Below are 15,275 nucleotides of genomic sequence, written 5' to 3'. Positions count from 1 at the left end.
AGAATTCCAAGGATAGACTATTTTAAAGTCTTTGGGTGTAAATGCTTTATCCTTAACACAAAAGATAGCCTTGATAAATTTGATGCAAAATCTGTTGAAGGCATATTCTTAGGACATTCAAGTCATAGTAAAGCATACAAAGTTTTTAATAAGAGTTCAAATATTATTGAAGAATCTATGCATGTCAGTTTTTGTGAATCTATTGATCAATCAGTTCATAAGCAACGATGATGATGTTGAAAGTACAAATTTTTTCTTAGATAACACAGCTAAACCTAATGAAGATGATCTTCAAAGAACATTTGCTGAAATCAGAGATCATTCTCAAAAGCAGATTTTGGGAGACCTGACCAAGGGGGTTCAAACTAGAGCTCAGCTGGAACGGATTGCAAACATGACATGCATTTCTCAACTTGAACCGAAGAAGATTGATGAAGCCATCATTGATGAGTTCTGGATGCTAGCCATGACTGGAGAACTGAATCGATTCCAAAGAAATGATGTCTGGGATCTTGTACCAAGACCAAAAGATCATCAAATCATTGGGACAAGATGGATCTTCAGAAACAAGCTGGATGAAACAGGTAATGTTATAAGAAACATGGCAAGGATAGTAGCTCAAGGATACAATCAGGAGGAAGGTATTGACTTTGATGAAACATTTGCTCCTGTTGCTAGACTTGAATCTATTAGAATGTTTTTAGCATATGCAAGCTATATGGATTTCAAACTATATCAAATGGATGTTAAAAGTGCTTTTCTAAATGGTTTTATAAATAAAGAAGTTTATGTAAAACAACCTCCAGGTTTTGAAAATGAACAATTTCTGGATCATGTCTTTAAACTAAAATATGCTTTATATGGTTTAAAACAAGCACCTCGTGCTTGGTATGCCAGACTTAAAACTTTTTTATTAAAAACCAGATTTTCTGTAGGCAAAGCAGATTCAACCTTATTTATAAAAATAGTAAATGATCATACCCTAATCGTTCAAATATATGTGGACGATATCATCTTTAGATATACTAACAACAATCTTTGTGAAGATTTTTCTAAGTCCATGCAGAAAGAATTCGAAATGAGTATAATGGGAGAACTCACATACTTTCTTGGACTGCATATTAAGCAAACCAAGGATGAAGTCTTCATCAATCGGTCTAAATATGCTCATGAACTTCTGAAGAGGTTCAACATGAACTCAACTGCTTCAAAGAATACTCCTATGAGCACAACTACTGTATTGGACAGAGATGAAAATGGTAAGACTGTGGATACAAAGTTATACAGAGGTATGATAGGATCACTACTTTATTTAACTGTTAGCTGTCCAGATATCATGTTCAGTATTTGCTTGTGTGCTAGATTTCAGTCAAATCCAAAAAAATCACATCTTAAAGTTGTAAAAAGAATAATGAGATATCTAAAAAGCACAGTTGATTTTGGGTTATTTTATTCAAAATCATCTACATTTGATTTAATCTCATACAGTGATGCTGACTTCGCTGGAAGTAAATCTGACAGAAAAAACACAAGTGGAACATGTCATATGCTAGGGCATTCACTAGTTTTATGGTTCAGTAAGAAACAAAACTGTGTATCATTATCAACTACTGAAGCTGAATACATAGTTGCAAGCCTAGCATGTACACAAGTCATCTGGATGAAACAAACCTTAAAAGATTTTGGTTTAAAATTTGAAAATATAACTATTTTCTGTGATAATACTAGTGCTATAAACTTATCTAAAAATCCTATTTTACACTCACGAACTAAACACATTCAAATTAGACACCACTTTTTAAGAGAAAAAGTCCTAAACAATATAATCAAACTGGAATTTATACCCACTAATAAACAATTAGCAGACATCTTCACTAAACCTTTAAAAAATGAAGACTTTATAATAATTAGAAGAGAGTTAGGAATATGTAAATTAAGTGATTTATAAAATTAATCCATTTGACTAATTGGGATATAGTAAAATTAGTCTACACGAGTTCACCTTTTCAAATAATAAATATTTTAATTGACAAAATGTATCGTAACTAAAAGCTTAACAAGTAAGAATGTTAAGAACACTTTATGTCAAATCATCTTTTGTCTTTCTACATTCATTTACGAATTGCTTTTTAGACTATCATCAAAATGTAAAATCGAGTGTTTATATTTTTTATTCTTTTCATGTTTTGTCTTCATTCCCTTTTACCACCTTTTTCAAAGTTAACAAGAGTCTTTCATGTATTCGCGTACATCACAAGTTATGTTAAAAACAAATACTTTATGTCATCTCTCTTTTTAAATATATCACATCTCTCAAAGTATATTCAACTTTATGTCCAATCACCTTTTTAACTTCTCTATAAGAATCCATACAAAAACTCATTTTCGACAAACATGTCTTTCCTCTTATTTTTTATTAAATGTTCTTTTCATTGGTACCATCTTTCTCTTTATCTCTCTCTTCTACGAAATTTGAATCCACCTTTTTGTCATTTAGCCCCTTGACAAGATTTGAAAACCTCATTTTTTATTCTCTAAAACTATGAAATCACTCATATTGAGTTTCTTTAAAACCATTCAAATAAACTTTAATTCTAGACAATCATGACATTACTTTATGTCATTCATCTTATGTCAATCATCAATTATTTTTTGTCCTCTTATCCATTCATATCTTATTCGAAAATCTATGACATCATTTTTTATGTCTACTCTTGCTCTATCCATAAAAGCTACTTTTTATATATGCAATCATCACTCTTCTCTCATAAGTCTCCTTTGTCTCCTTGTAAATGCATCTCTCATCTCTCACGAATTTAGAATCTATCCTCTTAAATAAATTTTTTTTTTTACTTGTTTGTTTTATTAGACCATTATTCATCTCACATGATATTGCTTTTACTCACCTTCCTTTCACGATTTTCTTTCACATCTTCACATGAAAATATTTAAAATTTATGGATCATAATTCACATCGTGACACACACCTCTTTGGCTCTACTCCTTTATCCTATTTTATTCATCCATTTTTTTCTTTCTTCACTACTTCCAATAAGCACTCCATACTCAAACTATGACATATTCCACAATACGATGGACTTTCCGCTATTAAAACTTCCTTATATAGAAAAATAATTTTTGAAACTATGTTATCCTTGTCATCTTTTCTAATATAATATACTCTCATCAACACTATCTTCCAAAGCATGATTTGATCTATCATTCACAAGAGCCTTAAGTTACAACTCACGAGCTCTCAATTCAACTAAAATCTAAATTTCACTCACTTCAATTGTCATTCACTTGCTATCATAATAATTTTCATCCCTCTATTTAATGAAATGATTCATCCCTCACCAATTCATTCAAAAATTTCTGTCATCCTACAAGTTCTTACTCCTTCGAATTTTTTTTCAAACTTATATTCTCTCAAATTACTTGCAATGACCTCTTCTTCGAGAACTTCTGATGTCAACATGATTGAAGCAACTGAATTGAGATTTCCAGATCTCATTCATCACTACAACTCTATTAACTCTCTGCCGATTCAACCTGGTAAGCTCGTTCACTTTGAAGCATTCCCCTCCTTTGACCTAGAAACCTCTATTTCAGATTTTGTTTACATCTTAGGATCGTCCAACCCCATCTCCATCTATCCTCAGCTAATCAAAATCTTCTACACCAACCTTTCAGTCAACCATGACCAGTCAACTATCACATCCATGGTCCATGAAAAACCTTTTTCCTTCGACATTCCTCTGTTAGGAAGTATTCTTAACATTCCTTCTTATGGCATCGAACTCCCCAACATAGTACCTATAGATTGTACCGTGTTTAAGAAGATCCTCCACTCCACTCGTTCAACCCACTTTCCCGTGGCATACAAGCAATTTGAAACCTCATGCTCTGCTGTTGTCACAGATCCTATCCTCCAATGTCTCCCCTAAACCGCCATCCAAGGGATTCACCGCAAACAAAATCTCTCTTCTCCTCTATGCGATCTTCTCTAACTCCCCTATAAATTGGTCCAACATTATCTTCAATAACATGATTAATTTTCGTAACTTTCGCTCTCTCCCATTCGGTTATTTCATCACCCATATACTTCAGTATTTCCAATTGCCACTTCAAAATGATGTCGTCTCCTATTCTATTCATGCTTTTGATGCCTCCTACCTTTCTGAGGAAGGGTCACCTCAACACTACTCTGACGACGAAGGCCATGGTGAAGCAGATCCGGCAGCAACTTTTGAACTAGACATCTTCTCAGCACTTGTCAACATCCAGAATACCCAGGATCTCCTTCTGAGGAACCAAGCTTCTCTGCACCAAGCCTTTGAATCTTTGAAGATCAGCCAAGATGCGTTACTCTGAAAGTTCAATCCCACATCCGATTCTGATTGAACTTTTCTATTTGGTCTGTAATAATAACACTTTTTATACTCTGATCACCTCCTTTTTGTCTTTGACAAAGGGGGAGAAAAAAAAAACTTGTCTCCTATGTTGGAGATAAATACTTCTATCCCTATTTAAACTTAAAACTTTTATGTTTTATACTTATGTTTTATGCATTTTTGTGATATCATTATTATTATGCATATGGCTTTTTAACAAGTGGAGCATATTTTGTCATCATAAAAAAGAGGGAGAATGTTGAGAAACTATGTTTTGATGACACATAATATGATATACTATCATATATGCTTTAATATGATATGATGATATGCCTTCATGAAAAATGTTATATTATGTCTAGATATGATTTGTCATGTATTTAATGAGTATTTGATGCAAGGTTAATTCACCTAAAAAGAATGGAGACAACCTGCTCAAGTACAACTATTTGATGAAATCATACTCTCTGAAGAAAAAGCTTGATGGGCCATATATTCTTAAAGATCATCCAAGAAAATCGGCTACTTCAAGATGACAACTTTTTTCTTCTTTAGAGTCATATGTAACAGAACCTTCAGAAGCATGCATATTGCATATTTCATATTACATGCTTTATCATACAAGCCATCTATTTTACAAAAAGCTATGTCTTCATAGAAGGATACGATATTTCAAAAAGCACCTTTTTGAAACAAATCATTGTACTTTCTTACAAGTATTTATGAAAAAGGTATTTTGACAAGATATAATAGCTCATGATTTCAAAAGCATTAATTGTACCTTCTAACATGCATTTATGAAAAAGACAACTTGAAAAGAAACAAAAGCTAATGATTTCAAGTATGAAAGAAAAAAACAAAATGAATTTATGTCATAATACATAATCGACTATCTTGAAATGACAAAACAAATATTATTATATACAAGACAATTGTGTTTGAAAAATACTTTATTTACTTTATACACTTAAGAATGTCGACTTACTTAAAGTCATCATTCTTTCTGTAAGCATTAAAAGCCACCTCAAAAGCATTTGAGAAATGACTTTATTTAATAATAAAATCCCCACTCAAGAATATTGACTTACTTAAAGTCATCATTCTTTCTGTAAACATTAAATAACACCTCAAAAGCATTTGAGAAATGACCATTTATAAATAAAGTACTCAATAAAGCATTTATTGTACTTACATGCATTTAACTAAATAAGTGACGATTTGTAATAAAAATACTAATATACTACAAATCATTAAATTGAGTAAAGACAAAACTACATGATATCTTACACTCTAACGTTCACTGTACTACAAATCATTTATTAAGAGAATAAACCTTTTACAAATTATATCACATCTGAGTCTTTAGGAGTTGCTAACCTGCGTGCCCAACTGAATGAAGCAGAAAATATAGCCACCTAGAGTGGTGAGATGGAGAGGGAGAATGTGGACATTGTGAGGGTTCAAAGGGTAGAGGAAGAACATCAAAAATGGGAGGGTACCAAGGCTAAGGTGGATGATACTGTGGAGAAGATAGAAGAATTGCATATAATAAATGAATCTCCTTAATCATTCATACATACTAATCACAACACTTGTTATTATCATGAATTCAAAACATGCTATTTTACATGCAAACTCGTGTGTAAAATTTACAATATCTTTCAATAAATTTATACATATTAATCACAAAACAACCAAAGTATTGTATAAATCATGTATATTAATGATAATATAAAATTTATAAAATATTTGTTTTACAAATTTACATATATCAACGAGGATTCAAATTTTTTTGTATCTTCTTATTATCAACTTCCTCATCACAAGGCTCTGACCTCTCCTCCTCTGCGTTCTTTTTGGCTTGTGGATCTAATGTTAGGGTTGGCTTCTCTTCCTTTGCCTTTTATTTGGCCTGTGAACCTTTTGTCATGGTTGGCTTCACTTTCCTTGCCTTTGTTTTGAACAACAAACCTTCTGTTCCTTGCCTCCACATTTTGTAAGGCTTGCTCTTTTTGCATCTCATTCTTCTTTAGTTTTTTGTAGTATTTGACTATGCACACTTCCTTACGGGTGTTGCATCATCATAAAAAAAAGTTATTAGCAAACAACTAATTAGCTTACATCTTAAACACCCAAAACAAGGCATATCTATGTGAAATTGAGTTTCATGTTTATACCCAATAACTATATATATAATAGGACAAATACACCACAATCATATACAAAGTAAAAAATATGCACATGTACATATTAAGTTGACAATCATATACAAAGTAATTGCCCGTTGTTTTGTTCAAGAATCTCATCCACGGGATAGACTTGCCAAGCCGAGTAAGTGTCGTTGCCAAACATTTTTGCAAAAAAAATAAACTCAAAACTCAACATTAATCCTACCTAATATGAGAGAAAAATAAAGATATTATTGAATAAGTAATGAGTTCACACTAGATCTTTAATGTCCTTATCTATACAAGTTGTGGTCCTCATGGAATTGTACAACCTGAACTCCTTTTTTTTTCTGAGCATCTCTCACAGAACAAAATGTTGATTGCCCTAGTTGAGAAAAATTAAAATCTGCAACATAAATCGAGTTGAAGACATAAGCACATATTGTATGTAGTATAAATATAAATATAAGTATGCAATATTATTCAATGGATACCTTGTCACATTCTTCAAAAGGATACATCAAGTGTCGGTTCTATAAGAATGATTCTCTAATCACAAAGCGGAAGAGCCAACCATTTGCAGTGAACAATTAATGTTAATAAGTTGGTTTCTATTAGTTGGTAGAAAAACATGAGGACTATCGCTTTCAGGACTTACTGAGAAATACACGGTTAGGTAAATGGTCTATGGTAGTTCTATTCCTTCTGTCATGTCTCGTTTGTGTTTTTCCTCAATCTTATGTAGGTGTTATTTCCTCCATAACAGTCTTTTTATAATAAATAAATAAATAAATTTTTGTAAAAACTAAAATTTGATGATAGAGGTAAACAAGCGGCCAAAAGAAAAATAGATAGTATATTGAAATAGGTTATTTCACTTGAAATCTAATTACAAGAAACAAATGACATAGGCTATTGAAAATGCAAAAATAACTTAAAAATTATGCATATTCCCTAGTCATCTTTATAATACAAGATAAACAACAAATAAATAACTAAATTCGAGGATCAAGACATGCCAAATTAAGAAAAAAAGTGGGCAAATGAGACAGAAAAATAAATTAAACAAAAAAATAAAATAAGCTATTGAACATGCAAACATAACTTGAGAACCATGAAATTATTTTACAAAATAACTTATCTATGCCAATGTTTAAAAAAATAACTGATTCAACTGTTACAGGGAGGTCACATTGTATTTGCGAACATACATTAAAAATATAGTTAAAAAAGGTTCACATAGTTTGGGGACATTCACAAACATGATTTGTGAAGGTCGTACTATATTTGCGAACGTACCTCAAGAGTATTTAGTTAAAGGAGGTTCATACTGTTTGGGGATATTCACACAAATTATTTGCGAATGTAGTAGTATATTTGCATATGTATGTCAAAAAATATAGTTAAGGAGGTCCACACAGTTTGAAGACATTCACACAAATTATTTGCGAAGGTTATACTATATTTGTAAACGTACGTTAGAAAATATAGTTAAAGGAGGTTCACATTTTGGGTAACATTTACAAAAATGATTTACGAAAGTTGTACCATAATTTTGGACGTACGTCGAGAGTGTTTAGTTAAAGGAGGTTTACACATTTTGGGTGACATACACAAAAATGATGTGGCAATTGTACTATATTTGTGGAGGGACAAAAATGTCCTAAAATAGTCAGAAATTAGAGATTTTGGATATGGGGAGGATTTCGACAAATTGTGAGGAATTTTCAAAACCGTGCCATTTTGCAAAGACAACACAGTCATTTGCATTAAATAAATCCATCTTGGTTCTTATTCAAAAGGAGACTGGTATGGAAGACATTTCACGCTTTAAACCTATCTCATTGTTGTGTTATCCATATAAGGTTTTTGGTTAAGCTCCTAGTCAATCGACTGAGGCTTGTTCTTAGCAACACTATATCCCCCCTCTCAATGTACTTTTGTGAAAGGTTGGAGAATAGTGTGACATAATGGCTTAGAAAACAATTCATTTTGTTTCCTTGCTAAAAGTTACACAGTTTGGAAATGGTGGCATATTTGGCTTGAGAGGAATAATAGACTGTTTAATGCAAAATCGCTCCCCTGAATAGCTGTTTATGGTTTTGTTGGTTCTGATTTGTACTTGTGCACATTTGCTAAATGACCAAACTCCGACCTATCTTGGATCGGCTATTGTAGATGCTTAAACCTTATTAGGACCAATTGTTGCTTGGGTGACACCTTGTTAAAATTTTTATTGACAATTTTTCTTCAGAAAAGCTAAATCTTTACTATATATATATATATATATATATATATATATATATATATATATATATATATATATATATATATATATATATATATATATATATATATATATATATATATATATATATATATATATATATATATATATATATAGCTGTCTACCACCAACCTACCAACAGTATCATGAATCTTTTGGTAATCTAATAAGCCAATAAATTATGTGGTTTAATCTGCCAATCATTGACTCTATAGCATAATTATTGGCCTCACAACTTTCAATTACTGAATCAAATTGAAGGAATAAAAGAATCGGAACAAGCATAGGAAAACATTTACAATGACAAACTTGCCAGTCAGTGGTGCCGTGGAAGAAGAGGTGCGGTTATTGCACAACAGCATAACTCTTTCTGAAATGGCATGCAAGAAACACCTTCTCATCGAATTAAATTTACAGTTCACCATTGCGACCATTTTACCTGAACCACTCGTACCATCTAGTGTGCATCTGAAAACTTTTTCCTTCAATACCAGCTATACTGTGGAATGAAGAAGCAATTGCTCAATTCTTCATAGGGCCAACTAATCGCAAGTTGCTCCAAATGGGGAGTTTCAATATGACGTGTGAGGCATCTTGTCGGCCACGGCACAATTTCTGATGGATTGGGCTGCTAAATTACCTGTACATCATTGCAGCGTGGAACTCCACCATGATGCTCTCATCTATTCACGATGGTGGAATCCTGAATCTGATACAAGAGAGGTGGATGATGCTCAGTGGTCTCAATGGTCACTCGTGTTTGGTGTACTCAAGAAGCATGTGGGGTGATCGGTATATCTTAACCAATGTCCAGTAAAGTACTTCTTCCACTTCTAATTCGCCTTCTGCTCGAGCAGCATAAATATTCTCGCAAATAGCTATCAATCTGCACCAGTGGCACAACCCCAGATGGATCAGAGATACTGGTGACAACAGGAGAAAAAAACCCTGAAAATTGCCAGTTTATGTGCTCCACAAAGCAGATTAATAAGATTATTTTTGGTTCACATCGTGTAACATAAAGTGCTGGAAAATGCATAGCAATGGATACTGTATCACAGAGATTCTAATAAAATCTAGTCATGTGCACCTACGTGTGTGTGTGTGTGTGTGTGTTGTGTGTGTGTAGAGAGAGGGGCCAGACATCAGAAACAAACAGATTGTGCATATATATACCAGAAACACACGTGGAAAACCCATTTCTGAAATTGGAAACCTAACATTTCCAAAACTTGTGGGGAACTAGTGAAAATGGATGAGAAATTTGTTTCCCATAGTGTGCGGACATTTCACATCACATGAGATACCTACTTTATATAGGAAACTCGTTTATCTTATTTGGGGAACAAGTTTTCCTTAAATAAAAAATTGAGATACGTGTCATTTAAAATCTTTAATTACTTATTTTTGACAAACTTATAATCTTTTTACATATTTTTAATACTAAGAAGGATGTAATGTATTGAATAAAATAAAGAAATATCATATTTAATGTAACCACATTATTTTTAACATATTTTTTGAATCTATTCTATCTAAAGCATAAAACCATAGTCTGCATTTAAAGTTTGTGTAAACTTATAATCCTTGAAGCATAAAACTAACTCTCTCTCTCTCTCTCTCTCTCTCTCTATATATATATATATATATATATATATATATAGAGAGAGAGAGAGAGAGAGAGAGAGAGAGAGAGTAATGGGTAGGTGAAAAATGATACGTGCTAAATGAGTTTTTCAGGGTTTTTTCGTTTTATTTTTAAATTCTGACTGTACAGATGTGATCTATGTACTTGATTTTATAGGGATCAGCTCTTGAAGTGTTGGATTTCGACACATGGGTGGGTTTTTATAAGGTTCAAAAAATCAACAATCCAAAATCTTTGTAAATTTTCGAGGCTCCAAATATCATTTTTTTCATTGAAAACACATGACGCAGGTGTGGATTCCTCATAAATCGGCCATGCGCAACACATTTATGGGGTCGGAACTGTGAAAAAAAACACCGAAAGGGCAGAGAAACCCATTTAGCACGTATCAATTTTGCACCTATCCATCTCCCTATATATATATAGACACATTTTCCGTTTCACATGAACCTAAAGAGGTCTTGTTTTCCATTTCCGGTTCCCTTCCTAGCAACCTTGCAACCTTGATCAGAGAGAGAGAGATGTTCCCTCATGGTGCATGTTTACAAGAGTACAAAATTATTACTCTAGCCACCAATTCCAAAAGAATAATTTACATGATGGCTTCACATGTAACATATTAAATTTAATATATCTCCAACAGTTGATGTTATCGCAAGAGGAAGAAGAAGCACCAAGGAGAAGTAGAAGGCACAAAGCAAAAGAAACTTCATTAAGCTACTAAATGAATGGTTACAACAATATATAAGAGTCTATCCCTCTATGACACTACAAGACAAAAATGGTTGACTCTACAGCCCTACAACCTATGTCACAGAGATTCGGCTAGCAGGGTGCCGCACCCGCGTCGACACGACGTGACGTGGGTGTGATCAACCCGACCCTGGGTGCGGTCAACGCACCCAAGGTCATTTTGGTCCAATTTTTCGGACTTAAAAAAAAATTTGCCAACAATTTTTTTTTAATATATGTCACAGGGATTCTCCAACTAGGTGCCGCACCCACACCCGATGCGGTCAACCTGACCCTGGGTGCAGTCAAAGCACCCAAGGTCATTTATGTCCAACTTTTGGACTATATATATATATATATATATATATATATATATATATATATATATATATATATATATATATATATTTGCCGCACCACCGCACCCAGGTTTTTTGGAAGTGCCGCATCCCCGCACAACCCGCACCCGCACCCATGTGACATAGCCTACAACTAATTGAGGCAAAATACAATAGTACCTCTATAAATAATGACATGTAGATAAGAAGGGGTAGCACACTGAATAATAAAAGCTCATATTACACTTCTTAACACTCCCCCTCAAACTTGAGATGATGCAAGTGGAATCATCCCAAGTTTGGAAAGAAATGACTGAAAGTATAATGGGGCAAGACTCTTAGTGAAAATGTCTGCGAGTTGCTCTTTTGAGTCCACATGCTCCAAAGCTATAATTCCATCCTCATATGCCCTCCTAGTAAAGTGACAATCTATCACAATGTGCTTTGTCCTCTCATGGAACTTCAAATTCTTTGCAATGTGAATAGCACTCATATTGTCATAATACAAGGAGGTTCTTCTACAAATTGACATACCTAGCTCCCCCAGAAGCCATCTAATCCATAGAATCTCTTCAGTAACTTGAGCCATGGCCGTGTACTCTGCCTCTGCAATAGATAATGCAACTCACTGTTGCTTTTTGCTCTTCCACGATATTAGAGAACCTTAACACAGAATCCCGTAGTGGAGAGTCAATCTCGTGTAGATCCTCCAAAGTCAGCATCACACAAAAGACTAAAATCTAAGGTAGAGGACGACTAGAAAAACATCCCAAAATACGTAGTATCCCTCACATATCTGATGATCCTAAGCACAACAACAAGATGAACTGATCTGGAAGAGCTGGTGAATTGGCTAACCACATAAACTGGATATGTGATATCAGGCCTAGATATCGTCAAGTATATCAAACTGCCAACCAACTGCCTTAATACCACTGGGTCCTCTAGTTCCTCTCCATCCGTGGCTCTCAATTTCACATTTGCTTTCATAGGAGAGGTAACTTTCTTAGAATCATCGGCTAGCCTCGCCTTCACAACAAGATCAGTTGCATACTTATGTTGTGATAGGTAAAGTCCTCTTCTTGAGTATGCAACTTCCAAATCGAGAAAGTATTTCAAATTTCCTAAATCTTTCATCTCAAAGATACTAGCTAACGTTTTCTTAGTATACTCCAGCTTTTGCAAATCATCTCTTGTACCAATCATGTCATCAACGTATAGGAGTAATATGCACTTGCCATGAGAAGAAAACACAAACAAAGCTGGATCGTGATAAATTTGCTCAAAGCCAAGAGAACTAATGGCGGTACTAAAATTTTCATACCAAGCCATGGTGCCCGTTTGAGCCCATATAAGGCTCTCCTCAATCTACAAACTCTGCCTTGAGAATCTGAATATCCCAAAGGTAACTCCATGTACTTACTCATCTAAGTCTCTATTCAAGAATGCATTCTTTACGTCCAGCTGCCACAAGTTTCACTGCCTCACTACAACAACTGCAAGCAAAATCTTTATGGTGATCATATGAGCCACAAGTGCAAATGTCTCTACAAAATCAATACCGAACTGCTGCCTATAACCCTTTGCCATCAATCTTGCCTTGTATATCTCAATAGACCCATCCGATTTGGTCTTTATCTTATAGACACACTTACACCCAGCTACATTCTTTCCAGGTGGAAGCTTCACAAGATCCCAAGCATGCATTCTATCCAGTGCATTTAGCTCTTCTGCCATAGCATGTTGCCACTCCTCCTTAGAAGCAGTTTCTGCATAGGAACTAGGATCAACATAAGAGTAAATCAAAGCAAAAAATGCACGGTGCTTAGGAAAAAAAAGATTCATAAGATACGTTGAGAAGCGGTCACCGTATATATACATATGCATTAAGGGTAGTTTGGTAACTATTTAATAGGCTGGGTCTCTCTTTTTTATTTTATTGTAGCAAAGGGTATTATTGTAAATAATCTATTCTTGTCTAATCTCTATTTAAGAGAGATTAGACCTAATGAGAATTTACGATTCCTTCTCTGCCGACTTCAACATGGTATCAAAGCAGGACGCAGCTCTGGGCATCTGATCTGATCGATCCTATCTTCCTCCTCCAGCACAAATGCAGATCGGGTTGCTCACAGGGTCTACAACGACTGATGTGCGTGTGGGAGCAGGGAGATTCCTGATTTCCTAACCCAAGCTGCAGTCTAGATCACGTCCTCTTCATGGTGACCAAACTGTCTTGGATCTGACGTCAGATTCTGTCGATGGTGGTAGTGTGGACGTCGAAGAGGCCTGAAGCTTTCCTCATGGTGCAGTCGAGTCACGATCTTGGTAGCCTCAAAGGTTGCAGTCGTGGATTAGATCAGATCTAATCTGGATAATTCAGATTTGATATTGGGTGTGTGGTTGTGGAATGCAGTTTGTCGCAACCCTAGATGTTTTTAGGTAAGGTCCAATTCAAGTTAGATTTGTAAGCTTCGGATCTGAGCAGCGTGTTATAGTCGTTGGTTGTGTATATCAGATTTTTTCAGTGTGATTAAAATTTGGGCAGATTCATAGTCAGTTTCATAGTTGGTAGCAGGTGTGCACATCAGATCTGAGTTTTTAGCAGGCTGTGTTTGCGTGTGGTTGTGTCTGTGTTTTGAAACAGATCCATTATCTAATCTCATGGCTGAAACGCAAAAGTCAGACCTAAAGACCGAAACAATGGCTGATTATAAAGCCTTTGCAAATCCCTTTTCATATGGATCATCCGTAAAGTTGAACAAGACCAACTATGCTAGATGGTCACGTACATTCATGATGTCTGTCTCAGAGCATCGCAGAAAACATATTTTGTTGAAAAATAAGCCTAAAGACAAAACTAGAAAGTATGCTACATGGGAAGAGGACAATGATATCGTCATGTCCTGGATTATGAATAGTGTTCAACCTCACATAGCTGATGGGGTTATTTATTACACGACTGCAAAACAAATGTGGGACAATTTGCGAGATACTTATTCACAAGAAACTAATGTAAGTCGTATTCTTCAAGTGGAGCAGGAGATCTATCAGTTGCAGCAAGGAGAGCAAACTCTAGCCCATTACTATGCCTCTGTGAAAGCAGCTTTTGAGACACTAAATGCACATAGACCATTGTGCTGTGATAAACAGAAACTTCACCAAGAGCACACCATGGTCGCGTGGTTCCTTACTGGCTTGTCAGCTGAATTCTCAGTTGCCAAAGTTCAAATGTTGACGGGCTCAGATGTTCCCACTCTTGCTGAGGCATATAATCGGCTGAGTAGGCTTGCCATGTCCCTTCCTTCATCCCAAACAGAATCGCAAACCTCTGCTCTGTCTATTTCCTATGATCGAGGCCGAGGTTTTACTCCTAATACATGGGGTCGTGGACGTGGTCAAGGCACAGGAGGAAGAGGCAAGCTCCAATGTACCTACTGCGGGAGATTTGGGCATTTAGAAGATAGATGCTTTGACAAGCATGGACTTCCCGCACCTTCAGCTAAAGTTGTTCCTACAACACAAGTTGCCAAACCTGAGTCTCTCTCTGCTCATCCTAGTGATTCAGTTACACTTACTCTTGCTGAGTATGATGAGTTGTTGGCCCATTGTCCATTTAGTTCCCCCATGGCTGATGTTGCATGTTCTGCAGGTGATGGATTATCTTGTCAAGGTAGTAGATGGATTATTGATTTAGAGGCATCTAGA

General features: G+C 35.0%; 1 protein-coding gene across 4 annotated transcripts in view; it reads right to left on the bottom strand.

Annotated features, from left to right (window-relative positions):
* Positions 1–9,008: 9,008 nt before the first annotated feature.
* LOC149815447 (piezo-type mechanosensitive ion channel component) overlaps positions 9,009–15,275 on the bottom strand; it is a 195,499-nt gene continuing 189,232 nt past the window's right edge. For all 4 annotated transcript variants that reach the window (XM_089989670.1, XM_089989671.1, XM_089989673.1 and 1 more), the window contains one exon: positions 9,009–9,735. In XM_089989670.1, the coding sequence (XP_089845796.1) occupies positions 9,600–9,735 (136 nt within the window). In that variant the 3' untranslated portion in view covers positions 9,009–9,599. The remainder of the gene's footprint in view (positions 9,736–15,275) is intronic.

The sequence above is a fragment of the Nuphar pumila genome, chromosome 15 (assembly GCF_984573655.1).
Source record: "Nuphar pumila chromosome 15, dmNupPumi1.hap1.1, whole genome shotgun sequence".
NCBI lineage: Eukaryota > Viridiplantae > Streptophyta > Magnoliopsida > Nymphaeales > Nymphaeaceae > Nuphar > Nuphar pumila.
Note: the sequence above shows the minus strand (reverse complement) of the source record. Positions and strands in the feature narration are given on the sequence as shown.